The sequence below is a fragment of the Eschrichtius robustus genome, chromosome 5, assembly GCF_028021215.1.
Source record: "Eschrichtius robustus isolate mEscRob2 chromosome 5, mEscRob2.pri, whole genome shotgun sequence".
In the NCBI taxonomy this organism is placed as follows: Eukaryota; Metazoa; Chordata; class Mammalia; order Artiodactyla; family Eschrichtiidae; genus Eschrichtius; species Eschrichtius robustus.
In genome coordinates, this window is record NC_090828.1 from 125,269,494 (window position 1) to 125,297,302 (window position 27,809).

Genomic DNA, 27,809 nt, shown 5'->3' on the forward strand with positions numbered 1-27,809 from the left:
CTGTTTCCTTTTAACAGATTAAAAAACCGAATCCTAGTTGGCAGAAGCTAATGTTTGCATCACACAGCTAATGGGAGGTAGAATCCTAAAATCTGCTTCCAACTGCCACCTGTACCTGACAACGCCAGGCAAAGTGTTTACTTTTGTGTCGCACAAGTGTAAGGACCATATAATCTGGATTAACTTTATAACAATAATTTAAAAGGTAGAAAAGGGTCCCATATTACAGAAGTTTTTAAATTGACTATTTTACCATTTATATTAATACAATAAATGGAGAAAACTGACAGTAGAACAGGCCAGTGGTCAGCCAACATACAACACAATGTGTTAACAAACATGGCCAAAGGATCGGTGTGTGTCATGCATTACCTTCCATGTAACATCATTTTTGGAGGGGGGGAGGGAACATAAAAGCGGATTGATTCAAACTAGCCCTATTAAATATATCTATTAAGTTTATACTTTCTTCTGAAATTAATATTTGAGTGGAACATGTATTAATTATTCACATAACACTAGCTTACTACTGAAGTTTAAGAATCCAGCAGATGAGGCTCACATTTAGGCAAATCCTAGGAGTAATTGCACTGAGCAATATCTACTCAATCAATTATGAACTGCAAAATAATACTGGGTAATTATTTCAAAGTATGAACTACAGATATAATATAAAAAAACATATAGTAGAACAACTTTTTAACTTTAAAGTACAAATGGTTGTCACCAGTACCTACTTACACACAAATTAAACAAAATCAGAATAAACACTCAACTTTTAGGAGAAGCAGTTTCAGTCCTGGTTTTACCACTTAATAGGAGAAAGATCTTGCGTCGATCCTTTCATTCAAGGATGATTTGAAAACCAATTTACAAAGTTAATATCTTGGATCCCAGCTAAGAAGACTCTTCAAGGATCTTTCATACTAACTTGAAGTTGGGGAACATACAATTTGAGAAATTAAATGATACCGCCCCTCATGCACTACCAAGTTACCCACAGTGAGTCCGGATCACACTTAAGTTCCTAATGACCTAAGTTAAGAGTCTCCTTTCTCCACATCTCTTATCCCGCAATACTCGACGTGGGCTACAGAACACAAAACCAACCTGTGTTCTGTGTGGCACCACCTGGCTGATACTGATACCTAAGTGTGCACAGGATTGAGTTAAAAAGCTCTTCAATTCATCAAAGAAAAGAAAGAATAAAAATAACACCCTTAGTTTACACAGGCTTAACCTATGTTGATCACCTAGTAAATCTTGAATTGGCTCCCATTAGTAGTAAATAGAATACTTTTGTATTTGGTGTAGAAACCAACAAATTTAGGTTAAATCAAGCCTTCACTCTGACAGTACAAACTATGTTTATTTGTGTGTAAAGTGCCAGTTTTATATACAAATCATAAGTAAACTTTAAAATCTGAAGCAGTGAGTCTGATGTCTTCCTACTGCTTTGTGGTAGTAACTGTTTAATCCTGCTGGATCAAACTCGCTTGACTCCCCACACTTCGAGGCCAAGGAAGGTGCTGTTAAGAGCCAGGGGGAAGTCATGTACGGCCAACCTGCTTGCAAAAGCCAAACATGGACAAGATCTTTCGTAAGAATCCGAGTAGCTTTTGTCAACGCTTTCAATCTAGGTGACCCCACTAGCATTAACAGGATTGATTTTGAGGTAGCTACACAGCTTTAAAGATGCCATTAATGAACACTAATGAACATTTTAAAGATGCCATTAATGAACATAATGAACATTATGGGCAATTTATGGTGTAGCTGGTTACTACAGTTCAAGGAGTTGATTTTTTTCTCTTTTGATGAGAAGCGAAAAAGAAAAATCAGCAAAATAAGAGCGCATCTTCAGTTCACTTAGAAGTCAGCATCCAAGGTAAAGGAATTCTCTGTCGGACTGGACAGCACTCCCATCTTCTGATACTCGCCTACTCTCTTCTCAAAGAAGTTAGTCTTCCCTTCCAGTGAAATATTCTCCATAAAGTCAAATGGATTTTCTACTCAGAAAACCTTGCTAAAACCCAGCTCCAGCATAAGTCTGTCTGCCAGGAATTTGATGTACTGCTTCATCAAAGCACAATTCATCCCGATGAGCTTCACTGTTGAGGCCTCCGTGAGGCGCTCCTGTTCTAGCCTAACTGCACTGACGATTATTTCTTTGACTCTCTGCTCCGAAGGTTTGTGTAGCAGGTGTTTGAACATCAGGCAGGCAAAGTCACAGTGTAAACCCTCGTCTCTGCTAATAAGTTCATTGGAAAATGTGAGGCCGGGCATCAGTCCTCGTTTCTTGAGCCAGAATATCGATGCAAAAGAACCAGAAAAGAAGATGCCTTCCACTGCGGCAAAGGCTATGACACGTTCTCCATACGTAGCCTCTGTGTCCTCGATCCAGCGCAAGGCCCAATCTGCCTTCTTCTTTACACAAGGCATTGTCTCAATGGCGTTGAAGAGAGATTCCCTTTCTTTGGAATCTTTAACGTAAGTGTCATTGAGGAGACTATACATTTCCGAATGTATGTTTTCCATGGCAATTTGGAAGCCATAGAAATCACGGGCTTCCGTCATCTGAGCTTCTTGGCTAAGCCGCTCCACCAGGTTTTCATTTACTACGCCATCACTTGCTGCAGAGAAAGCCAGGACATGCGAAATGAAATGTCTCTCCTCAGGCTTCAGGGCTTCCCGGTGCTGAATGTCCTAGGAAAGGTCCACCTCCTCAGCCGTCCAGCAGGAAGCCTCAGCGTGCTTACACATCTGCCAAACATCACGGTATTCGATAGGAAAGAAGACAGAGCGGCGGGGGTTTCCTTTCAGAAGTGGTTCATCCCCCACACTGGGGGCGGATAGCTTAGGGTTCCGCTCGCCGGGCTCCTGGCAGGTCCTTCTCGCGGTCTTGCTGGCCAGCACGCGGGTCCCGCTGTGGGACGGGGGAGTGTCCTCCTTGTCGGCCAGCCTGAGCCCCTTCATAGGCGAGAGCTGGAGGAGATGCTGCTGCAGGCCAGCGACGGTGGCGGGCGGGACGCCGGGCGGGGCTGCGTGCGGGTCGCGGGACGCCGGGCGGGGCTGCGTGCGGGTCGCGGGACGCCGGGCGGGGCTGCGTGCGGGTCGCGGGACGCCGGGCGGGGCTGCGTGCGGGTCTCGGGACGCCGGGCGGGGCTGCGTGCGGGTCGCGGGACGCCGGGCGGGGCTGCGTGCGGGTCGCGGGACGCCGGGCGGGGCTGCGTGCGGGTCGCGGGACGCCGGGCGGGGCTGCGTGCGGGTCGCGGGACGCCGGGCGGGGCTGCGTGCGGGTCGCGGGACGCCGGGCGGGGCTGCGTGCGGGTCGCGGGACGCCGGGCGGGGCTGCGTGCGGGTCGCGGGACGCCGGGCGGGGCTGCGTGCAGGTCCTGGGCCCTCCGTTCTTAATTGCAGAAGTTTAACTGCTGCCAAAGAGGTGATCTGCAATAAAGAATCACCTCTGAGCAGCACAAATATTTTGTATTCATGAATCCCGGCCCCTGATTACACATGCCTGTTGTTTTGTAACTAATTGCATGAGGGTCGACGATCCGTTTCCATGCACTGTAAGAGAACACTCTCAAAGGGCTAGTTGAATGTAGCAATAATGCCAACTGGAAATTCTTTTCAAGGCTGTTTATACTAATTAGACAAACTAACAAGGTAAGGCCTCATGTAAGTTATTTCCTTGCTAATGGGTTTCATAAAACATACACTGGTGGATAAAATGTAAATTTGAAGTGTTCTTCAATCCCTTCCGTACTGATTGTTATTTTCTGGGAAATGAAGAACATATTGAGGATTTGGGGAAAGCACTTGGGAGTCGGAGACACCCTCCGTGTGTTCTGATAAAAGGGTGTGTTTATTCAGAAGGGACAGACACACATCCATAGATACTCACACACAAATGCATGCGCACACATTGCCACTTCACCACCACTTCTACTTCCACCCAACCCCTCATCTTGCCTTGCAATACAAAAGCAAAACCAAGGACCAATCTTGATTTTGGCGGGGGTGGGGGGCGTTGGAGGTTTATGTGTTTGTATCTAGCTTCCTTGTCCAGCTGTTTGACAGCTTGCTGGCAAGCAGTGAAGCGCTCTTTTTTCTCAGCATCACTTTGGCCAGTTCCTTTAAGACCAACTTGTTCTCAAGTAGAGAAGATAATGACACATACCGTCTCCTCAAACCGCTGCCTTGCTTTTAGATGGATTCAGCTGTGTCCTCCAAACCTTTATGGGATATCAACCTCGCCCAGGCCCTGGGATCTCAAGGTACCCCCAGCCTAGCAGGAGAAGTGAAGGGGGTGGTTAATCCCAGAGGAAGGAGGCGAGGGAAACTCACAGAGGAAACAGGCTACGCTGGGTCTTGGAGAATATACAGCATAGTCACCAAAGGGCAGGCGGAGCAGTGGGCGGGCGCGCGGGCGGTGAAGGGGGCAGAACTGAAAGGGCATCTTTAGGAGAAAGAGCTGGAGCAGGTGAAGTCTGAGATCTAGAAAGGTGAGTGGTTCTCACTCTTACTGGCACATTGCACTTAACCTGGGGAGCTTTAAAGGAACCACTGGCTGCCGCCGCCCCTCAGAGATTCTGATCTGATTCTGCTCTAGAGTGGAGCCTGAGTATTAAACTTTTTTAAAGCACTCCAGGGGCTTATAATATTCAGCCAACATTAAGAACCACTAGCCTTATGTCGCTGAATGTGTGCTTTAGAGGGCATTTTCAGAAAGCATCCGTAAGAGGATGAAAGCTCCACCAAACTGGTTGTGATGGTAGAAGAGCCACATGGACCCATGTGGAAACTGAGTTATTTCCAATTCCTTAACAGTGTCTGAGCAAAAAATACACCCTATCCCAGTGTTTCTCAAAGTGTGTTTCTGAACCCCTTCTGCATCAGAAATGTGTGTCTCGATTGCTAAAAATTTGATTCTCTGACCTCACTCAGCTACTCTTAAGCAGAATGTAGGGTGAGAAAATTGGCAATTTGAACAAATTTCCCAGGCGAAGCTTTTGCACACAGAAGTTGGACCTGCCTCCCCATCAGGCCATCCGAGTTTGACCAGGGTTCGTAGGCAGCCAGGGTGCCGTAGTATTTGAGTTCTTCTCTGACTTCTCCGTGCTCTACACTTCAGAGCACAAGGGCAGGGAAAAGCAGACCTCTGGGTGTAGTTCAGAAAAAAAGAAAAAAGCATCAGAATTTCTTTTAAACCAAGGCTGGCTAACTAAAGGCAGAAGCAGGTTAAAAACAGTTCTTCCTTTTCTTTCTGGTTCCTATGCTATACGGCAAGACTGGATTGTGGAATCATTATCAGATATTGTCATTGTACAGCCCACATCTGGGAACCTAAGTCATCTTTAAAATCAATATCTTGATAAATGTAGAAGGAAGATGACCCTGCTTATGGCTCTCACATGCTTTCGATGTCCATTTCATGTTCATTTCATGAATGGATCATAAAATCAACAGATGATCTACTGCTTGTACCTGCTCTAGACGCTAATCACCACAGGCAGCACCTATGTTCTCGTTAACATTAGCTCTCCAAGATCCAGCACAATTCTTGGCCCAGACTAGGTCACTTAATGCATATTTGTTGAATAACTAAATGAACAAATGGAAATTATCCGCAGGAAATTAATTTCCAAATTAATTTTCACTGGAATCCCATATATAAATCTCCCCCTCTCCCAGGGTCTTACAGGATTTTATTTTACGGAGTAAATAAATAATATAGATGCTTAGTGATTTTTATTATACATGCATTTTACACACACACACACACACACTTCATCCCTTTACAAATAAAACCCCTTCTTCTCAAACCATCCTTCCTTAACTGCTTACCTGAAAATGTGTTTTAGTTTCTGAAGTTTGAATGATTGGATTCAGATTTAACATTTTTGGGGTGACTGCTTTTGATCAGGTACTGCCCAAGGTGGTTTCTCTGATGATGTCTATCATCTCATGCTTTTTTTCACAATTTTAGAGGCAGATGGTTCCCCTGCTTGACAGATGAGAAAAATCAGGTTTGCTTCCCCACCCCCATACGTATCAGTGAATGATCAACACAGGCAGTATTTGAACCCAGGTCTTTTTTGTGATTCTGCCCCAGTGCTCCTCCCACCTGCCCCCAGCTGCCTTCCTACAATAAACCAAGCGCAGAAGCAGAGAAAACTTCTCCAAAGCGCATTTCCCAAAAGGCGTGCCTTAGCGACCAGGTTTTTAAATTGCCTTGCTGACATGACAGTGGCTTGGCATGATAAAGTAGCACATAAAAGGGTGAGGACAGGACCACCACGCAGGAAGACAGGACAGTTAAGCATGGTGTCCGCTAAGTAACTTACGCGCCCCACCCTGGACCCCGTCCCCGACCGTCTTCAGGAGGTGGTGAGAACTGGCTCCCTCTGGAATAAACTCATTCAGCCTCAGGGACCGTTTGGCAATAAGGTAACAGACAACTCTGCAGCCCTGATTCTCCTCTCTCTGCCCTCCCCCCACCTCCCCAGATCCCTCTACATCTGACAGGGAAGAAGAACAAAGATGTGTGTGGGTCACAGCTGAGCCAAGTGTCAGAGGAGCTGGCTTGTCTGAGAGAATTCTTACGGAGAGGAAAGGAGAGATGACCCTGGCCGCTCTTCTTGGCACCCCTGTTCCTCCCGCCCTGCTCCCCCGCTGCCCACACCCCTGCTCCTCTCCTCGATGCAAAGACGGAGGTTTCCACAAAGAGCCTAAGGGAGGTTGTCAAACAAGCCAGGGGCTTAAGGACCGTCACCTTTGCTCAGTGTGTCTCAGGCCCCCAGGGCCCAGCCCAGCTGGTCTTTTTTCTTTCTTTGGAGAGGAAAGCTGTCAGCTGACACTAGAAGGTATTTGTTCTCATTAGCTGGGGCTGCCGGGGTGTGATTCTTTGCAACCCGAGTGCTAAGGGCAGGATGCTATGATGGGGGCCGGGGCCCATTCCAGGGATCATCTTGTGAACCTGTTAGAGGTTGCAGGCACGAGCTCCAAACAGTCGTTCTGTTGATGCATCGGCGAACCTGAGCTGTTACAAGTAGTAACAAAACCCAGGAAACTATCTTTATAGACAGTACCAAGGAAAGCGTGTGTATCACCTGCCTGCTTTTCTGCAAGGAACCTGTGAGCCCTTCTGGGTAAGAGAACCCCATGTCAGTCGGTAAAGAAACAATGCATTCGTATATCTTTGTTCAGTTTTCAGGTAGAGCAAACGATTGTCCAAAGTACGTGCCAAAAGGAACTGTATCAGAGATAGAGTCTATAAGCCTATAGGGCAAACATATTGGATTGCAAAGATATAACCTATTTACTCCTGCAGGCTCTTACAGATAAGGTATTCGTTTATGACTCCTGCTAAATCATGTAGAGAACTATTTTATGCGACCACTGTGCCACAGACTGGTTTAAGTGAGGGACCAGTTCGGAGGAAGAAAAGAAAATATTGATATTAGACAGTTTTATGAGAATATAAATCAAATCCAAAGTTTGCTATCCAAAAGAATTAAATTATTTATGGTATAAATTAAGTTTGGTACATTGTTCCTGATTTAAGCAGCATGAATAGTTCAATTCTTCTGTAGTTTTTTTTTTTTTATTTGCAAGAATAAAATAGATGGTATACAGTTTGACTTTAAATTCGCAGTTACAAATTGAAATGAACATTTAAAATCTGAAAGATTTTCAAGATTATGCTATTGGTCAATTTGTGCTGGCCGAATAACATTTATCACCATTGTGATCAAAAAGCAGAATACCTAAGAATACTTTTTCTTCAAAACTGTAGTTAGTTTCAATGAAAGGCCTTTCTTTTTTACTTAATGTCAACAATATAAATTTGAAAAGGATTCTGATAGGGAAAAGAATCCTTCTTGGGCATACAGTTCAATGAACCAATTATAGGTAATCTGATTCTAGTCATTTACTGCTTGTGGTGTAAACGTCTGCTAACCACAAGTTGATTGCAGCCTGTATTTTAATTTTCAGTGAGGCTTACTGGTGGCCCACTGTCATTAAGGATATGCTATTTTGTCAATATTGAGTTAAGAAACAATTAAGCCCCATGAAAACATTTTTACCATAATCTGTTCCCCTATACTAGACAGAGAAATGAGCACACACAGTTTAGCCTCATCAAAAATACATTTGTTATCAAGAGAAAGAGAAGATAAAAGTGTGGTCCTCAGCCTTCGGTTGAATGTGAGAATTGCCAATATGATTACATGATTACACGATTATCACACTTATAATTGTGTTCTTGCCAACCTCCTACCAGCTATGTTCTCTTTGAAATGAAAGAACACATCCCAATCATAGATACTCTGCAAATTTATATCGAATAAATGAATGAACAGAAATACCTTATATTTAAGATATTTAAATATCCTGACTCGGTCTTTAATGCTGTCAGTTTCAGTTATCACACTAAATGTTTATAGTTTATGTATGTATTGACTAAAAAATTCCACGTAATTCACCTATCTACCGTAAATTTATCAATATTAGCCATATGGGTACATAATTTCAAGGTTGTGGTGAAGTTTAGTGACTCTTTGTGAAGTGTTTTGAAACCTGCAGGTGAAAAAGAAATCTTAGTATAAATACATGTAGAAATGATGAATGGTTATCTGGAGAAAATGGCAGATTCTTGAAATATCATGGACATGTTATTGGTTTTTCACATGGCCGTTAACTGGAATTGTGTCACATGCCCACTCCTAAGCCAGTCGCTGAAAGGGACTGGAATAACCAGCACTGGTTTAGATTAATCAAGATTCACCTCCTTGGGCTGAGAGGGACCTAGCTTCTCCTACTGTCACAAGCTGCCTGATACCTGAAGAAAATTAGGGTTCTAGTAATATATTAGTGACAATTATATTTGGTTGTATATTAGAAGAAACTCAACATAACAGTGCCTATTTTATTTCTCTCTCATATACCAGTTCAGAGATAGACAGTGCAGCTCCATGCATCATCAGGACCAGGCTCATCCTATTTTTCTGCCCCAAAATACTTAATATGTGACTTCCATTGTCAAGGTGGCTGCTGAAGCTCCAGCCATCACTTTCATATCCCAGCTAGGAAAAGAAAGAAGGATGAGCCCCATTTTTATAAGAAACTGCCTATAAGTCCAAGAAAATAGACTGCTAATAACTCATTGGCCAGAAGTTTGTCACACAGTGACAGGGGAGTCAGGGAAATGTATTTGGACGTGTCCAGCCAAAAAATCAGGGTTTGTGACTTAGGAGGAAGGGGCAAATGGGGGATAGAGTAAACAACTATCAGACTCTATCACAGGTAACAATGACAAGAAGATGGCGTAAAAGAAAATGTGGAGAAGGAAACCAGAGCATATAGGAAAGAATGAGTTGTCCCTATTCTCCACCATTCCACCTACCCCTATTGCAAGTAATTTTAAGCAGTAAATAGTCACACAGCAAAAGAATAGGAAGGAGAGGCAAAGGACATTGTAAATCAGCAGTGTAGAAACTGTATACAGATAGTTAGGATCATGTTTTACACTGTATCATTTGTTAGCCTTCTTAAAGTACTTTACATATGAAAGGATATTACTTTTCCAAATATGGAAATGTGAGAGTCAAGGTATGAATGATCTTTCCAACCTAACCATCTTAATTAGCAACAAGGTCAACTTTGGAAAAAGCGAAGTATTACCTAGAAGGAAAGGCTTATTATGAAAAGAATCAGGTCCTCTGGAGCTAGAGGAAAGAGGAAAATGAGGAGCTAATTAGCTATAGTAAGCTGTGGGAAACTTATTGATAAATTAGAGTCCATGCATATAAAGTCTCATTATTATAAACGGCAACTCTTTTCTTTATTTTTTAAAGGTAGCCAACCAAGTTGTGCAAGCTCTGCTCACTCAAAAGGTAGGTCACTTTCTGGCTTTATTATTTTCAAAGTACTTATGTGAATAGATTGGAACTCACATTGTCAAACTAACAGAAACTGTGATTGATAGCTGTAATACTTTTCTATTTATTCACTTAGGTTAAAATTGTGTGCATTTTAGATGGCATATGCAGTAACATCAATGACCAATAGATTCATAAAATTTAAACTCTTGGGAAAGTAATAGAAAGCCTTTTGAAGATGAAAGATTTCCATGGGCCTACCCAGATGAGTAGCAAACCTATCATTTTTATTTAGTAAACGCAAACATTAAATAAGTTGATGGATTCCTCTGACTCCTATAAAATGAATAGCCTGTGATGCGCAGCATTAACAGAGGCCTAAAATTCAGCAAGAGATCTTTGAGGTTAGGAAGTTTATTTAACTTCTCTGGACCTTAATTCCTCTTCCGTAAAATAGGGATAACAATGTCTACCTCCCAGAATTGCTGTGGTCATCCTATAAAAGGGAACATATAGAGGTGTTCCCCCAGGAACAGGTTTGTGGTAAAGATAAAACAAATGGTGGTATTATATACTTGAAAGTTGCTCAGAGTAGATCTTAAGCCTTCTTATCACAAAATAAAAAAAGAGAATTAACTATGTGAGGTGATGGATTGTGTTAATAATTTTGATCTTGGTAATCATTCTACCATGTAATGTATGTCACATTATCATGTTTTACAGTTTAAATATATACAATTATATTTGTCAATTACTCTTCATAAAGTTAGGGAAAACAACAAATGGTGATTTCTCAGCATGAAATTTCTATACCTTCTCCTTTGTCATCTTCTTATTCTGCCTTCAGATCATGTTATTGGGGCAGAGTGGGTAAATGCAGGTAGTTGCCCAAATTTGGCAGGTTTGGTGAATTTTACTGAACCTTTCATGTCTCCTTCCATGATGTGTCTGAGAGGCTAAATTCTGATTCCTTCAAATTTTTTTATTCTGAGTTACCTCTCTGTGAGATAGATTTCCTCTTTAAAAGAAAATCTTAGATCATGTGGCATGTTCAGGAGGATGTGGCTAAGGAGAGCAAAATCATTTATGACATTTTGATTTTTTTTAATTGAAAACAATTTTATTAGGGGTTGACTACTTCTCATAAAGGTACTTAAATAAATATTATTTTAAATGTATACTATAGAGGCATTAGAATAATATTTTTGCTAGATTCTCTCCCCCAACTCCTTCTGTCAAAATATCATGCTTCCTGCTACAAATGATTTTATAACTGGTTCAGATTTGACATTAACATTACATAAATAGAGAGATTTGAGCACATTTGTTAGGTTAGAATTAGGTTCCATTGTGAGTAACAGAGATCCAAAATAATGGTGGCTTAAATCAGATAAAATAAAATCAAATCAGTTATTTATTTCTCAGATCTAAATCTACAGGTGGGCAGTACATGACTGGTATGATGACTCTGCTCCAAAAAGTTGATATGGTCCCTGGCATCCTGGCTTCCATCTTATTATTCTGCAGGATGTGGCCTTCATTTCCAGGGTTACCTCATTGTCCAAAATGGCTGCTCTAGCTCCAGTGATCACATCCACATTTCAGCCATCAGGAAGAAATGAAAGCCAAAGAAAATGAAGAGGCTAAAAGACACACACCAGCTGTCTTTTAAGAGAAACTTCCAAAAGTTTTCACACCTCCCTACTTACATCTCCATGAACAGAACTTAATCACACATCCACACCTAAGGAAGCTGACAGTGGCATCTTTTTTCTGGGTATGTGCCCAGCTGAAAATTGATTGTCACCTTATTGTAGAAGAAGGGTCGAAACAGATGTTGAAGGGCAACTCATGATTTCTGTCACAACGCATTTGAATGCCTTTTCTTTTTCAAAGGCTTTAATTTCTCAACTGCTTTCCTCCTGTTGGAAACTCGACACTCATTTAATTACAAACCTAAGGAATGAAGGGGCACTGTTGCAGCTCTGTGTGTAACTGTTGAAAGACTTCTCATGCCTGTCTCTTTTAATGGTGCCTCAGGAAAGAGACAAGAAAGCTGTCTGGTACAATATAAAGGAAAATGGGACCTTTCAGGTCAGCCACAAAAAATAGCTACACAAATTCAAGTAGTAACTAGTAAACAGATAAATCTGCCTTGGTACAGTTAAGCAGTAAGACACAAAAAGATGTGCTACTGTGAGATAGCATACCTCAGGGATACTGCGAAGCAGGCAAAGATGCCTGGGCTTTCAGAGATTCCAAAAGAATCATGTTCTGCAGAAACATGCACTTCCCAGTTTTTCTAGAGACTGTAGAATTGCTACAAAAAGACAAAAATTTCTTTTTAATTAAGAGCACAATATAGGAAATAAAATGTACCCCAAAAGCAGATGAGAAACCTAATTCTAAAGAGGGATGTTAGCTGGCACAGAGTAAAAAACAGAAATCTTGAGTGATTTATCCAAGTCACACACACACATAAAATCCTTGAGGTGAAATTATAGTCATAACCATACAGTTTTGGACTGTATCATTTGTTATGACACAAAGGCAAATCTGCCGTGACTTCACATCCTCCTCCCTGGGCAACCAAAAAGGTATTTTTCTGGCATACCAGGAATTGGCTCTGATAAGCATCTTGAAGTCACAGAGTGTATTTCCTTTCCAAATACTGTTAGAAAAAAAATTATTTCCATAAATTTAGCAGCTTCTGTTAAATGTATATATCATGTCCTAGTCAAGTAATTCAATTTATCTCAAAAATCTGCGAGTTCTCTTAAGAGAGGGGACTGTCCCTCCTTTAGATCAATAACGCTAAAATGACAATATTAAACCCAGCTCACTTCCACTTATGCCTCCAAATCATAGGTCCAAGTCTAGAAGTGCAAGTGAAATCAATAACCTGAGCTAGACTCACATTTTTGTCTGAAATATATTTTATCTTCATTAAGACAGTTACACTCACTGAAAATGTTACTCTCCTAGGTTCTTCTTTTTTTTTTTTTTCTTTTTTGCCACTAACACCAAACTTGGAAGAAAAGCATTTTTCCCTGGAGTTATTTTCCAGCATATCAACAACCTCAGCCTTACCTTCATGTTCTTTAGAATCACCAAATATTCATGGTGTTTTTTAATTTGCCAACATGGATTAAGGCCCTTGTATGGTGGAATCTAGCAATACAGCCAACCAGATAGCAGCAGAACACAATTTTGTAGCTTGAAGCTAAAAGAACTCCCAACTCCTGCATATTTCCCTTGTAGGAGGTGTGATCAGACCATCTGTGTCCACTTGTGTAGCAATGGTGTGGGTAGGATCTGGTTTCCTTGAAGAGAGTCTGTTTATATTTACTTAGCACTTCCAAGGAGTCAGACCCCATGTCCAGCATTTTAAATGCACTGAATGGTTTTGTTTTCACTGCCATCTTGTGAGGTAGGACTACGAAAATAAATTTCCCATAGTTCCAATTGCTAGAAGTGCCAAAGCCCGTATGTTAACCTAGGGTTATTGCATTCCACTCCATGCCCTTACCCTTTGTACCATTCGGCCTCCACAATCCCATTCAATCCCTTATTGTTTATCCCCGCTGTAGTTCAGCAAGCAGAAGAGATGCTATAAAAATCAACAGGTGGGTTGAAACCCAATGATTAGTTACATCCGATTGCAGGAAATAAAACAAAAGCGCAAGGAAGCCAGTAGATTTCTTAAAACTTCTGGAAGCATCGCCAGTCCTCGCTAGCAAGGACATCCAGGATCTGACATGCGTGGAGTCAAAAGTGACTGTAAATTTGGAGCTTTCTCCAAGTCAAGCTTTCTCAGAATCAGTCTTATTTTGGACCCCAGAATTTCCCAACTGTCAGGGACCTTAGTGAACATTTAACCCTGAGCTTGTCAAGTAGCTTTGGTAATAGGCTCAATTCACTGTAATGACATAAACTGTTTAGCCATCACCCAGATTAAGAATATTTTCATCCGAATGCCTTTTGGATGAAGGCTCGCAGTATTCAGTTTGCCACGAGACTCACCACTTCCTATTGATTAGAAGTGGCCTGATTCAGCGATACAATTATGTTACCTGTCTTGCCTTTTTAAGTATTTGATGTTGAGGTCCTCGGTTGGTCTGAGATGTGACCAGCCTTTTCCAGTAATGGCTTTTCTTTTTACAGAGGTATTAGCAGTCTTAGAAGAGATAGGGATATATCAGTGACAGACACTGAGAAGGGTTGTGGCTGGGAGAGGCTGGTGGATGTGGTGTCCGGTAAGCTTAAGGGGAGGATTCAGGTGGCCCTTGACAAGCCATCTCATGAAGCAGCTGAGGCATGCCTCATGTCTTGAAAGCCATGGTTTTGTGCAGAAGCTACATTTGCAGGTGAGGAAACTGAGGCATAACCAGAATAAGTTACTTCCTCAAGGTCATGTGGGTAATGAGGACCAGAGCCCAGGCCTCCTAACTGCCAATCCAGTGTATTCCCATGATACACACTGCCTCTGAAATAGGAATACCAGTATAATATCATTTTACATGATAAAATCAGATTTAAATAGTTTTCAACAATACTCCAGTGGTAATATCAGTGTATATATCGAGAGCTTCTAATCAACCAGCATTTCCCTAAATTTCCTGTAACCTGGAGCTGGCAGTGGTTTCGCTCTAAATGCATAAAGTAAACCATACTCCACAGCTACCACACAGCAGTGAATCCAGAGTCTCTTTCAGCCCCAAGCACAGGTGAAACTTGTCAGGAGTACAATGTGTGGATCCCCCGGGGAAGTTACGGTTTGGGATCATTAAGATACACAGGGCCCTTTTAGACCAGTATCATCACATTGCTCAGTATATGTTCCACTCGCATCCAGCTGTAATGCCTTACTTTATTTCAATTGAGAGTGGCATGCCGATTGCAAAGAAAGCAGGTTGGGCTATTTCCTTGAACCCACTATACTTGCTTACATGAGATGAAATGTAGTCAACTCTTTGGCATTTTTTCTTCCTGATAACGTTATACAACACATCCCCTTTTTTCTTTCAAGAGACACAAGCTTATATTTTCAGAGGGGTCCTCCCCTTGAGGCCTGAGACACACTAGGGAGCAGAGAAAAAAAAAGGTTGTGGATGAGGGCAGATGGTCCAGCCCCCGTTGGGAGCCATGATCTCAGAGGCTGGCCTCTAAGCAGGAGAGTTCTTTAGTTTCTAATGCCTTACCTGGGGGGCATAGTCTAGTTCTCACCTCTGTAATCGACAGCATTAGAAGAGTGGCTCTTTCACCCAGCCTCAAAATGTCATATGGGCCTTTATGTTAGTGGGTTCTCATTGTGAGCCCAGGGGAAGCACAGACAGTCCGCTGACACTCTCTGCCTAGTAGTCAAGGAGATTGTGGTTTTCCTCTCTCTCTTTCCATCTATCCAGTCTGGCTGTGTTTATGTGTCTGCACGTGGGCACACACATGGCTTTGATTACAGTTTCTTGGGATGAGGACTGTCTGGCATCACTTACCATCCGCAGCTTGAGTGAAGAAAACAAGAATGTTAAAACAACACAGAATATTCTTTTATATCTACACATTTTCTGTCCAGCTCAGTTCCGTTGGTCGATGATTGTAAGAGCAGTGTCACATTCCTAAAGCCCTCCATTTCCCCCTCTGCTCTGTGCTGATCTAGATGAGCCACGAGTGATGAACGGTTCTCAAGGTCGATAAAGTGCGTTCCTGCTAATGAACTTTTACTGCCTTAAGTAATAGTAATGGCCATGGAAATTTGGGCACTGGTACAAAAACTTGCTTTAGAATATATTGATTTTTTTTTCTTTCTTTTTTTTTTTTTTTTTTTTTTTTACCCATCTGAAGAAATCTTTTCAAGTTATTCTCAGTTTTGCTGCTAAAAACTGTTGCTGGTATTCCTTACAAGTCTCCTTTCTCCTTGCAAATCCACACTCATATGCTTCTGTTTCCATCCCTCCCCCTGCAAGTGAGAATGATTGTGTTTTCCCACCCAATAGGTACTATTAATATTTATTTACCTCACAGTCAAGTTTTATTAATTGCTTAATTAGCAGTAGTGAAAACAATTAGTGTTTGGGAGCAGGGAGTGTTATATACGTGCTAAGAACAAAAATCAGCATTAGCGAGACACAGAGGTTGAATTCTAAATAAAGACAGCAAATTTAGCCTTTTAATTTGAGCAGTGCCTAGGCCCCCAAAACAGCCTCTGCTAAATGGCATGCGTGCTCAGGCGTGCACACACCCCCTGCCCCTGCTTTTACAGCCGCTGCCCTCCTACAGCTTGCGCCCTGGTGCCTCGTCTGGACATGGCATTCCTTTGCTCTGCTCTGCTCTGCATTTGTAGGCAGCGATCAGTTGAAAACATCCTATGCATAAGCTTCCTTATTTAGCTAAAAAGGTGAGGTGAGTGTAAGCTGTGCAGTGAGCTATAGCTTCGCCTGTCTCTTTGCCTCCTGTAAATAGAATGAATAAGCCTGGAAGTGATGGTGTATCTCAGGTAAAGCCTCGGAAGCTAGATCTCTCTCTAGCTGCACACTTAGGTTGCCACAAGGTTATGTGTGGAGCAGGCCCACTCACCGTTGTGACTGCTGTTTAGGTCCTGGGGAGCAGAGCTGTGGGCTGGCACCCTGTCTTGCTTGCAGAGCCTTAAGTGAGGCCTGTAGCTGCCCCACCTCAGCATACATAGGCAGACACACGAGCAGTGTTGAGAAACTTAAAACTCTCTTTATCACACCATCACCAGAGAATAGAACTCATCATCATCAACCCCTTTAACAAAATCATCACACAATTTTATCAAGCTCCTACTACTCTGGGGGGTGCTGTGCTAGGTGGTGAAGGAAAAATGTCAGAACAATATGCTTGTGCTGGTGTTTCTGTGAGTATCTTCTCGTGCCTTTTGAGGAACGTGTCATCTAATTGACAAGATAAGTCCAGAGCGTGAAAGCAGATCAGCACAAAGCAGTATCTCACATTAGCTAAATGTCGTAGAAGAGGCATTGAGGGCTTACTGGAGTTCAGAAGAGGGAGCAGATAAAAGTGGAGGATGCCAGATAAAGGCGTCGGGGAGGAGACAGAATTTGAACTGGATGTCAACCGAAGAGCCAGACTTGAAGGAGGAGGTGGATGAGAAGCAAAAGGGAGGTCGGGGAGGGGGAAGGAGGCAGAATGCCCGGCGCTTTCGAGAACAGGCAGACCCTTGTTAAAGAACAGGGTAAGAGCATGGTAAGAGCAGAAACCTTTTTTTTTTTTTTCAAATCAGGAAATAGTGTAAGATAAAGTTTGAAATGTAGAAAAGGGTCAGCTTTTGAAGAACCTTGCCTTGGGGCTTTATTCTACCTGGTGTTCCTTGAACCCCACCAAAGAGGGTGTAGACATGTCAGTGTAAGTACTGTCTTTATCACAAGTTAACTTGGAAGGCAGCTCCTGGGTGGGATTCTAGAGCATCCTAAAGCTCCCGCGTATCAGCTCCCCTCATGAAAGCTGGGCAAGAGCTCTCCTTGGTGTTTGAACTATTCAAAAGAGCTGCTCTAAGGGAGTGCCGAGGTACGGTTCTTCTACTTCTTCCCCAACACTAAGACCAGAACACCCCAAAAGATACGGAAATCCACTAGTTCAGAGGATGGGCAAGTTTCAAGTGGCCTTATAAGCCTTCACTTCACAGTTGCTTCACTCCGTCTAAATGCACCACTGACTCAGTTAGCAGCCGCATTGAGAATTTCAACTCGTTTCCACAAACGACAGAGGAAGCTTCCATCAAAAGTGATAGTTTCTTTCGTCGATCAAATCTCTGTTCACTGTAAAAACATTGTCCTGTGGTTTGTGCTTTATGATTGCTTTTATGAAGACAGTGAAAAAGCCAAATATATAGGTGGAAACTTAAATTGACTTTACATTGCTGAGATTTACCATGTTCAAAAATAGCATGCTAGATTAATGCATTTCTGATTTCAAGGTGCTTTTTTTTTTTTTAAGTAGGTCTTCCCTGAACATAATAATTCTATCCGACAGTGGGCTGTGGAAGAAAACATTGTGTGTGATCTATTTCTGGGGGGCTTGAAGGCTTAAAATACTATTTTTTACTAATGTGCCTGAAATATCAGATGAAATATAGTGATAATATGCAAAAGTGTCTTACGGTAATAGACTTTTTTTTCTTTCCATGTGTTTGTTGCAGGATCTAAGGGAGGAATGTGTGAAGTTGAAAACAAGAGTGTTTGATTTGGAACAACAGAATCGAACGCTAAGCATCCTTTTCCAACAGCGAGTCAGACCAACTTCTGATCTGCTCCTCCAGGTATGTGTTTCTGTGCAAGACAAACTTTGCTACTGAAATGCTATTGACGAGAAGTGAGTTAAGTTCAAAAGGTACCACTATCTCCATGGGCAAGACATATTGCATCAGAACCTCCATTCTCTCCCCTCTCAAGGGGTGTCATTAAAATTGAATGTCTCTTAAACGTCTGACTCTTTAAATCTAATTTTGATAAAGAAATGCATCAACAAATAATAAACAGGTAAAAGGAAACAATCAGAGGTATCAAGTGAAACCGGGGAATGGAGTCAGCAAATAATTGATTGCTTTGGGGACAAGTATTAGTAGTCTTGCACTCCATGATAAGCAAGGCAGAGTTTTATGTGATGCCGAAGTACATTTCTTTATTTCAAACTCTCTGTAAGCAAAACTACAGCTGGGGTTTGTTGTGCTTTCGTCTCTCTCTCTATGCAGACTGCCTCCTCACAACCTAATACTTCCTCCACTCCGCCTCAGTATTTTACAGGTTCTCTTGGTCTAAGCATTCTCACCAAACTCAGTTGCCTTCATAACAGGGAAAGACGTGGAAAGGCAAACCATCTGAATCATTTTGAAGCTGCCCCCAAGAAAGCACTAGAAAATACATCTGACTGCAGGGAGACACATGGATTGGCAAAGGGGTCTAGGAGGCTGATCTTCGCTGTTTCCTATTTTTTTAAATGCTATTAATGTGCATATTTGCTCAAACAAGCTCCAAGTTTGCAAAGGATAACCCCCAGCTGCCTGGTCTGATTGACTAAAGGAAAGGGGAAAGACAGAGATACCCTCTAGACTAGCCTGTCACCACTGTAGCCGCTAGCCATGTGGTGCTATTGAAATTAAACATTAATTTAAATTAAGTTTCTATGTCAAACTAGTCAGATTTCAAGTGTTGAAAAGCCACACATGGCCGGCAGCTACCATATTAGACAGTGTTTGTATAGAACATTTCCATCATGGTAGAAAGTTCAGCACTCTTCCAGATGGTTGAGACAGTGTTGCTAATTTACCCTCTGAACTCTGGCACAAACATCTTTCCCTGATTCCTCAGGGAAATCATGAGAAATTGCAGTTCATTTCAGAGAAAGAAAGATGTTTGGTAAAACCACACATCAAAATGTAGTCCCCCCCCCCCCCGCCCCCGATGAAAAGGAAAGAGCTCTCTGAATTGTAAAATAGATCTCATCTCTTAAATTAATTTTCTCTCTGCTTTATCTATTAGCTCATAATTCATAATTTATGACTCATAAATTGTGTGGGGAAAAAAATCATCTATCTCTATTCTGTTTCCTGATCCTGGCCACGATAAATGTTGGTCAGAGAGAATCTTGCATCTGTTAAAAGTTGTATCTCATTTGCTCTCTTATAATCAAGATCCAATATTGTAATTGCTTTTGACAGCTATTGCATGTTCATGAATTTTTCCATTTTACGTGTTTTAACTTGAGGCTTTTCTGGAACAATTTTTAAGGATCTGCAGTCCCTGTGTGTGAATCATGATGGTTCATTTCCACAGTAAACACATGTGCCATAGATATTTAAGCTTCTTCATTGGCTGACACAAATCTCTTAAATACATGTCCAACTGGCAGGGGATGGTGTTTGCGCTAACAATAGAACTCAGTGTTTACTCCTTGGGTGTCTTCAGCCAACACACTGTTTCTCCCCAAATAGACCTCACTTCCAGGAGCCATTCTAATTTAAACGGAATTTGTAAAAGATGGGCTGATAGTAGTTCTGTGTGGTAGAATAATAGCAAGGATGATGCCTGCCCTCTAACATCTAAGGGCTCACAGTCATAGACAAAGTTGCTGGCTTTTCAGGTGGTCTGTTCATTATATGACCTGTGATCTTTTTATTTTCTGGTGGCACGAATACATATCATGGAACACTGGCTTAAAGTAAAAGCAGTTTGAGCTTGCTTTGCACCTGTGGAAGCTCCGTAATTATTTGTTGAATGGAATAATGAATAAATGACCCAGATTCATTCTGCAAGTTGGGGAGTTATTTGACATACACCTAAGAGAGGTTTATACCCCTACCTCTTCTTCTGAATGTCTCCTGTCTCGTGTGGAGGCTTTGGAGCTATGCAGCCATGCTGGTCCAGCCCAGTTTGTTTGAGGGTGTGTCTGGTGAGCACAGCAAACCCACCAGTGTACCTGGTCCCGAGGATGAGAGATGTTACAGCTTCTGCCCATGAACTGGAGATTCAGTACAGAACATTTCTAAGTAGGTTTCTGTGTATCTTAAAAAACTGCGTTAGTTGTCATCTGCTGAATACAGCCTGATGATTCTCTACAATCTAAGTAGCCACCTGAAGAGAAATACAGAAAGAAGATTGTTGAACACATTGTGATTTTAGTAGATACATTGTAAGTAGGAGAAAAGAAAATAATTTATAGGAAATAGCTAATTATTTGTCCCTCAAAAACAGAGAATAAGAGGTTACATGGATATTCTTTAGCAAATTCTGATATAGGAGGAACAAAAAGGGATAGTTCTAAGGATTCGTTGACAGATTCTGGGGAACTTACAAAGGGGACCAGTCCATGATGGGAAAGAAAAGAAGCCTAACCTGAAATTTAAAATCTTAAGAATGGCCGTAAACTTCTCTGTTGATTCCAGTTTCCAGAAAAGCATCTCTGGGACTATGGGTGGAAACAAATCAGATTAATAAGGGCCTCCATATTAAAATCAATAATTTGAGCTAAATTCTAATGGATTAAGAAACCAGTATAGCAAATAAAATCTAAAAGTAACATTCTTAACAGAACCGGAGTCTATAACTAACCTTATTTGAACTCACTGGCCAGATTAACCAATGCTCACCATTTCCTCTTATAAAGTATATTAGATTACACTCTCAATTTACCAAACATTGACAACTAGTTGAAACTCTCTACTAAGAGTACTTAATTCTCTTACCAGTTGAGTTGAATTTCCACCATGAATGAGTTATGTTTGTAACTCAGTATGTTCATGTGACTAGTACTTGTCACGGTGATTATGCAATTTTTAACTACTTTATAAACTGATGAAATGTGATGCAAAAAGAATTGTTTCTATAAAACAAAGTTGAATGCTTCAAAAACACTATAAAGGCACCTCCCTAAAAATGTTTGTGATCAAATGAAATATAGGTGTGTAACTGCAAAAAAAAAAAATGTGGGAGATGGGGAATTGTATTAAATGTAGAGGCATTCTGCTTGCAAATTGCTTCTCAGGTGGTTTTAAGTTCTTGTTCCGCTATTAAGAAAAACAAAACCTAGAAATCATAGACAATGCATAAAGCATGTGTTTGATGCCAAAAAAAAAAAAAAGACATTGGAGGACTCTAATAATATGATCCCTAGGCAAAAAATCCAGCCTTGGCCCTACCAAAAAAAAAAAAGTGCTAGATACTGTTCTACAACCTTTATAGTGTTCACCAATTTATCTCCATTAGAGTGCTGTCAGGTAGGAACTATCTCTATACCCATTCTACAGATGAGGACACTTAGGCACAAAGAGGCTGTGTCACCCAGTGGTAATTGACAGACTGGGGATTTAAATCCATGGTCAGGGTCAACTTCCTCCCTTTCACTTCCTGTCTGTGCTCCCTCTGCATGGAATACAAATGGACACGAGGAACATTTTTCTGATTCTGTACTCTGACAGACATTCTGATTAACGGGCCCACCTGTGCTCAGATCAGTTCAGAGGGCTTCTGCAGTGTAATCGCAGTAAGGAGCCTACTGTATTTACACATTTCTGAAAGCCTCTTGATCTGTGGCATCCAAGACTTCCCCCTCTCCTGTGTGTTCTTCTCTTGTCTTGCTTTGGACACCTGTGTTATCGTCATCTTGATAGGACATTATTCTCATATTTTCCGCCTAACACAGTTTATTCTTCTCCCTTTTATCTGGTATTTCAAAGGGTCCTATACTCATATCCTTGGGCCAAGACAGAAAGAAAAGAATGTTATAGTGTAGATTATTCTCACAAACAGTTGAGAATCTGACAGCTTAGAACCACGGTGTAAAACTTTGCTGTCACTTCTGAGAGCGTTGATTTTTTTTTTGCTAGAGTTTCGTTTTATATTATTTCAGATGAGATGAGACGATTTTAAAATTCTCTTTGTGCTTCTGATGTATTTTTCGTTCATTGCATCTTTTTTATTTAATTTCATATGCAATTATGGCATCCTAGAGTCACATGGTACTGATGGTGGAGGTCATGCAGGGCAACCCCCATAACTAGGGATTTCATGTTAACTTTCATTTCACCTAAATAGTAATCTCCTTGAGGGCAGCAATTATGCTGAATGTTGCATTTTACCCTCCCACAGGTATTATCGCCATTCATAATACATAGTCAGTGTATACTTTGATGGCTTAACATTTAATTCAATATATTTTTTTAACTTTTTATTTTATATTGGAATATAGCTAATTAACAATGTTGTAATAGTTTTATGTGCACAGCAAAGCAACTCAGCCATACATATACGTGTATCCATTCTCCCCCAAACTCCCCTCCCATCCAGGCTTCCACATAACATTGAGCAGAGTTCCCTGTGCTATACAGCAGGTCCTTGTTGGTTATCCATCTTAAATATAGCAGTGTGTACATGTCAATCCCAAACTCCGTAACTATCCCTTCCCCGCAGTAACCATAAGTTTGTTCCCTAAGTCTGTGAGTCTGTTTCTGTTTTGTAAATAAGTTCATTTGTATCATTTCTTTTTAGATTCCACATATAAGAGATATCATACGATATTTCTCTTTCTCTGTCTGACTTACTTCAATCAGTATGACAATTTCTAGGTCCATCCATGTTGCTGCAAATGGCGTTATTTCATTCTTTTTAACGGCTGAGTAATATTCCATTGTATATATGTACCACATCTTCTTTATCCATTTATCCATTTATCTCTCTCTGTTGCTGGACGTTTAGGTTGCTTCCATGTCTTGGCTACTGTAAACAGTGCTCCAGTGAACATCGGGGTGCATGTATCCTTTCAGACCATGTTTTTCTCCGGATATATGCCCAAGAGTGAGATTGCAGGGTCATATGGTAGCTCTATTTTTAGTTCTTTAAGAAACCTCCATACTGTTCTCCATAGTGGCTGCCCCAATTTACATTCCCACCAACAGTGTAAGAGAGTTCCCTTCTCTCCACACCCTCTCCAGCATTTATTGTTTGTGGATTTTTTGATGACAGCCATTGTGACTGGTGTGAGGTGATATCTCATTGTAGCTTTGATTTGCATTTCTCTAATAATTAGCGATGTTGAACATCTTTTCATGTGCCTCTCGGCCATCTGTATGTCTTCTTTGGAGAAATGTCTACGGAGGTCTTCTGCGCATTTTGTGGTTGGGTTGTTTGTTTTGATGATATTAAGCCACATGAGCTGTTTGTAAATTTTGGAGACTAATCCCTGGCTGGTCCCGTCATTTGCAAATATTTTCTCCCAATCTGTGGGTTGTCTTTTCGTTTTGTTTATGGTTTCCTTTGCTGTGCAAAAGCTTTTGAGTTTAATTAGGTCCCATTTGTTTATTTTTGTTTTTATTTCCATTATTCTGGGAGATGGATTGAAAAAGATATTGCTGCAACTGATATCAGAGAGTGTTCTGCCTTTGTTTTCTTCTAGGAGTTTTATAGTGTCTGCAAAATGGACATTACAATAAGTCTAATTAACGTCTGTCACTATGTACAGATTTCTTTTTCTTGTGATGAGAACTTTTAAGATCTCTTGGCAGAGTTCAAATATTCAATACAGTATTAATAACTAGAGTCACCATGCTGTACATTACATCTCCAGAAGTTATTGATCTTATGACCAGAATTTTATACCTTTTGATCCCCTTTATCAGTTTCCCTAACTCCCCACCCCCACCAATCTGTTCTTTCTTTCTATGGGTTCTTTTTTTAAAAAAAATTCCACGTGTAAGTGAGATCATGCAGTTGTTACTTCTCTCTGTCCAACTTATTTCACTTAGTGTAATGTCCTCAAGGTCCATCCACGCTGTCACAAATGGCAAGATGTCATTCTTTTTTATGGCTGAATAATATTCTATTACATATATATGTAAATATATAAATATATCTCTAAAATACATTTATATCTTATATATATATAAAATATATATCATATATATCACATTTTCTTTATCCGTTTATCCATCAGTGGAGACTTGGATTGTTTCCACGTCTTGGCTACTATAAATAATGCCGCAGTGAACATGACAGTTCAGATAATCTCTTCTTTGAGATAGTGATTTCATCTACCCTGAGTTTATGCCCATAACTGGAGTTGCTGGATCATATGGTAGTTCTATTTTTTTAAATTTTTGAGGCACCTCCATGCTGTTTACCGTTGTGGCTACACCAATTTACATTTCCTACCAAGAGTGTACAAGGGCTCTTTTTTCTCCACATCCTCACCAGCATTTGTTATCTCTTGTTTTTTTGATAATACATTCTAACAGGTGTGAAGTGATAGCTCATGTGGTTTTGATTTGCATTTTGCTGATGATTAGTGATCTTGAGCACCCTTTCATGTTCCTGTTGGCTCTTTGAATATTTTCTTTGGAAAAAGGCTTATTCAGGTCCTTTGTCCACTTTTTAATTGGATTATTTGATACTTTGCTATTGAGTTGTATGAGTTCCTTATTTATTTTAGATATTACCCCTTATCAGATGTGTGGTTTGAGAATATTTTCTCCCATTCTGTAAGTTGCCTTTTATTTTGTTGATTGCTTCTTTTGCTGTGTAGAAGCTGTTTAGTTTGATGTAGTCCCATTTGTTTATTTTTGCTTTTGTTGCTTGAGCCTTAGGTGTCACATCCTTGAAATCATTGCCAAGACGAATGTCAAGGAGGTATTTTTCCCCTATGTTTTTATTATAGGAGTTTTATGGTTTCATATCTTACATTTAAGCCTTTAATTCATTTCGAGTTAATTTTTTGTGACCGGTGTAAGATAGGGGTTTAGTTTAATTCTTTTACCTGTGAATATCCAGTTTTCCTAGCACTGTTAATTGAAGAGCCTGTCTTTTCGCCACTGAGTATTTTTGGCTCCCTTGTCAAATATTAGTGACCATATTATGCATGGGTTTATTTCTGGGTTCTTGATTCTGTTCCATTGCCCTATGTGTCTGTTTTTATGCCATTTCCATACTGTTTTGATTACTATTGCTTTGTAACACAGTTTGAAATCGGCAAGTGTTATATTTCCAGCTCTGTTCTTCTTTCTCAGGACTCCTTTGCCTATTCACGGTCTTTTGTGATGCCAGACAATTTTCAGGATTGTTTTTCTATTTCTGTAAAAAATGCCACTGGAATCTTGATAAGTGTTGCGCTGAACCTATAGACAGCTTTAGGTAGTATGGATATTTTAATGATATTAATTTCTCCAATCCATGAACATAAGATATCTTTCCATTTATTTGTGTCTTCTTCAGTTTCTTTCATCAGTGTCTTATAGTTTTCATGGTAGAGACTTTTCACTTCCTTGGTTAGATTTATTCCTAAGTATTTTATTCTTTTTGATGCTATTATAAATGGGGTTGTTTTTCTTGTTTCTTTTCAGATAATTAGTTGTCAGTGTATCGAAACACTGTTGATTTCTGTATGTTGATTTTGCATCCTGCAACTTTATTCAATTCATGATTATCTAAAAGTTTTTTATGAAGTTTTTTACATTTTCTTTATATAAAATCACATCATCTGCAAATAGAGACGATTTTACTTTTTGCTTTCTGATTCTAATGTCTTTTATTTATTTTCTTTGCTTGAATGCCCTTACTAGAACTTCCAGTACCATGATGAATAGGAGTGGTGATACTGGTCACCCTTGTCTTGTACCTGATAGAGGAAAAGCTTTCATCTTTTCACCACTGAGTATGATGTTAGCTGTGGACTTATCATATATGGCCTTTATTATGCTGAGGTATATTCCTTCCCTACATAGTTTGTTGAGCTTTTATTATAAATGAATGTTGAATTCTGTCAAATGCTTTTTCTGTATCTACTGAGATGATCATAGGATTTTTTAAATTCTGTTATTGTGATATATCACACTTAACTGATTTGCGTATGTTGAACCATGCTTGCGCCCAAGGGATGAATCCCAATTGACTTTGCTGTATGATCCTTTTAATGAGCTGTTGAAATCAGTTTGCTAGTACTTTGTTCAGAATTTTTACATCTATATTCATCAGGGATATTGGCCTGTAGTTTACATTTCTTGTAGTGTCTTTATCTGGCTTTGGTATCAGGGTGATGCTGGCCTCATAAAATGAATTTTGGAATGTTCCCCTCCTCTTCAATTTTTTTGGAAGAGTTTGAGAAGATTTGGCATCAGTTCTTCTTAAATCTTTGGTAAAAATTTACAAGTGAACTATCAGGTCCTGGGCATTTCTCTGTTGGGAGGTTTATGGTTACTGATTCAATCTCCTTACTCATTCTTAGTCTGTTTAGAGTTTTTGTTTCTTCATGATTCATTCTTGGTAAGTTGTTTGTTTCTAGGAATTTTTCAATTTATTCTACATTATCCAATTTGTTGGCATATAGTTGTTCAAAGAAGTTTCTTATTATCCTTTGCATCTGTGGTATCAGTTGTAATGTCTCCTCTTTCATTTATAATTTTATTTATTTGAGTCCTGTTTTTCTCTTGGTTAGTCTAGCTAAAGGTTTGTCAGTTTTGTTTACCTTTTCAAAAAACCAACTCTATAGTTTTGTTAATATTTTCTATTATTTTTTATTTTGTTTATTTCTCCTCTTTTTTTTTATTTCCTCCCTTCTGCTACTATTGGGCCTCATTTATTCTTCTTTTTCTAATTCCTTGAGGTATAAAATTTGTTTATTTATTTGAGAGTTTTCTTTTGTTTTTATGTATGTGTTTATCCATATAAACTTCCCTCTTAGAACTGCTTTTGCTGCATCTTGTAAGTTTTTGTATGTTGGGTTTCCATTTTCATTTGTCTCAAGATGCTTTTTTATCTTTTCATCTCTTCTTTGATCCCTTGGTTGTTCAGGAGTGTATTTTTTTTTTTAAAAATCCGTGTATCAAATATTTGTGAATTTTCCTGTTTTTCTCCTGTTGTTGATTTCTAGTTTCATATCATTGTGTTTGGAAAAGATTTGGTATGATTCAGTGTTCTTAAATTTACTAAGACTTGTTCTGTGGCCTACCATATGATCTATCCTAGAAGTTGTTCTGTTTGCACTTGAAAAGAATGTGTATTTTGGTGTTGTTGAATGGAATGTTCTGTATGTGTCTGTTAGGTCTGTTTGATTTATAGTGTTATTCATATCCACTGTTTCCTTATGGATTCTCTGCTGGATGATCTATCCATTGTTGAGAGTAAGATATTAAAGTCTCCAACTATTACTGTATTGCTGTTTATGTCTCCTTTTACTTCTGTTACTCTTTGCTTCATATATTTAGATGCTCCAATGTTGGCTACATAAATATTTACCATTGTTATATATTCTAGGTGGACTGACCCCTTTGTCATGATACTATAACCTTCTTAGTCTCTTTTGAGCATTTGCAGCTTAAAGTCTATTTTGTCTGATATACGTATAGCTAACTCTGCTTTCTTTTGGTTACCATTTGTTTGAAATATCTTTTTCTATCCCTTCACTCCC

The 27,809-nt window shown here is 40.1% G+C and overlaps 1 protein-coding gene and 1 pseudogene across 11 annotated transcripts in view; one reads left to right on the forward strand and one right to left on the reverse strand.

The window, feature by feature from the left end:
* The window catches only part of NCKAP5 (NCK associated protein 5), a 1,051,318-nt gene that overhangs the window by 855,129 nt on the left and 168,380 nt on the right, over positions 1 to 27,809 (forward strand). For all 11 annotated transcript variants that reach the window (XR_011074154.1, XR_011074153.1, XM_068545242.1 and 8 more), the window contains 2 exons: positions 9,864 to 9,902; positions 18,061 to 18,180. Coding sequence is in view for 9 of the 11 variants with exons in the window: in XM_068545242.1 (XP_068401343.1) it covers positions 9,864 to 9,902; positions 18,061 to 18,180 (159 nt within the window). In the remaining 2 variants the exon portion in view is untranslated. The remainder of the gene's footprint in view (positions 1 to 9,863; positions 9,903 to 18,060; positions 18,181 to 27,809) is intronic.
* Positions 1,859 to 2,763, reverse strand: LOC137764950 (ribonucleoside-diphosphate reductase subunit M2 pseudogene; annotated as a pseudogene).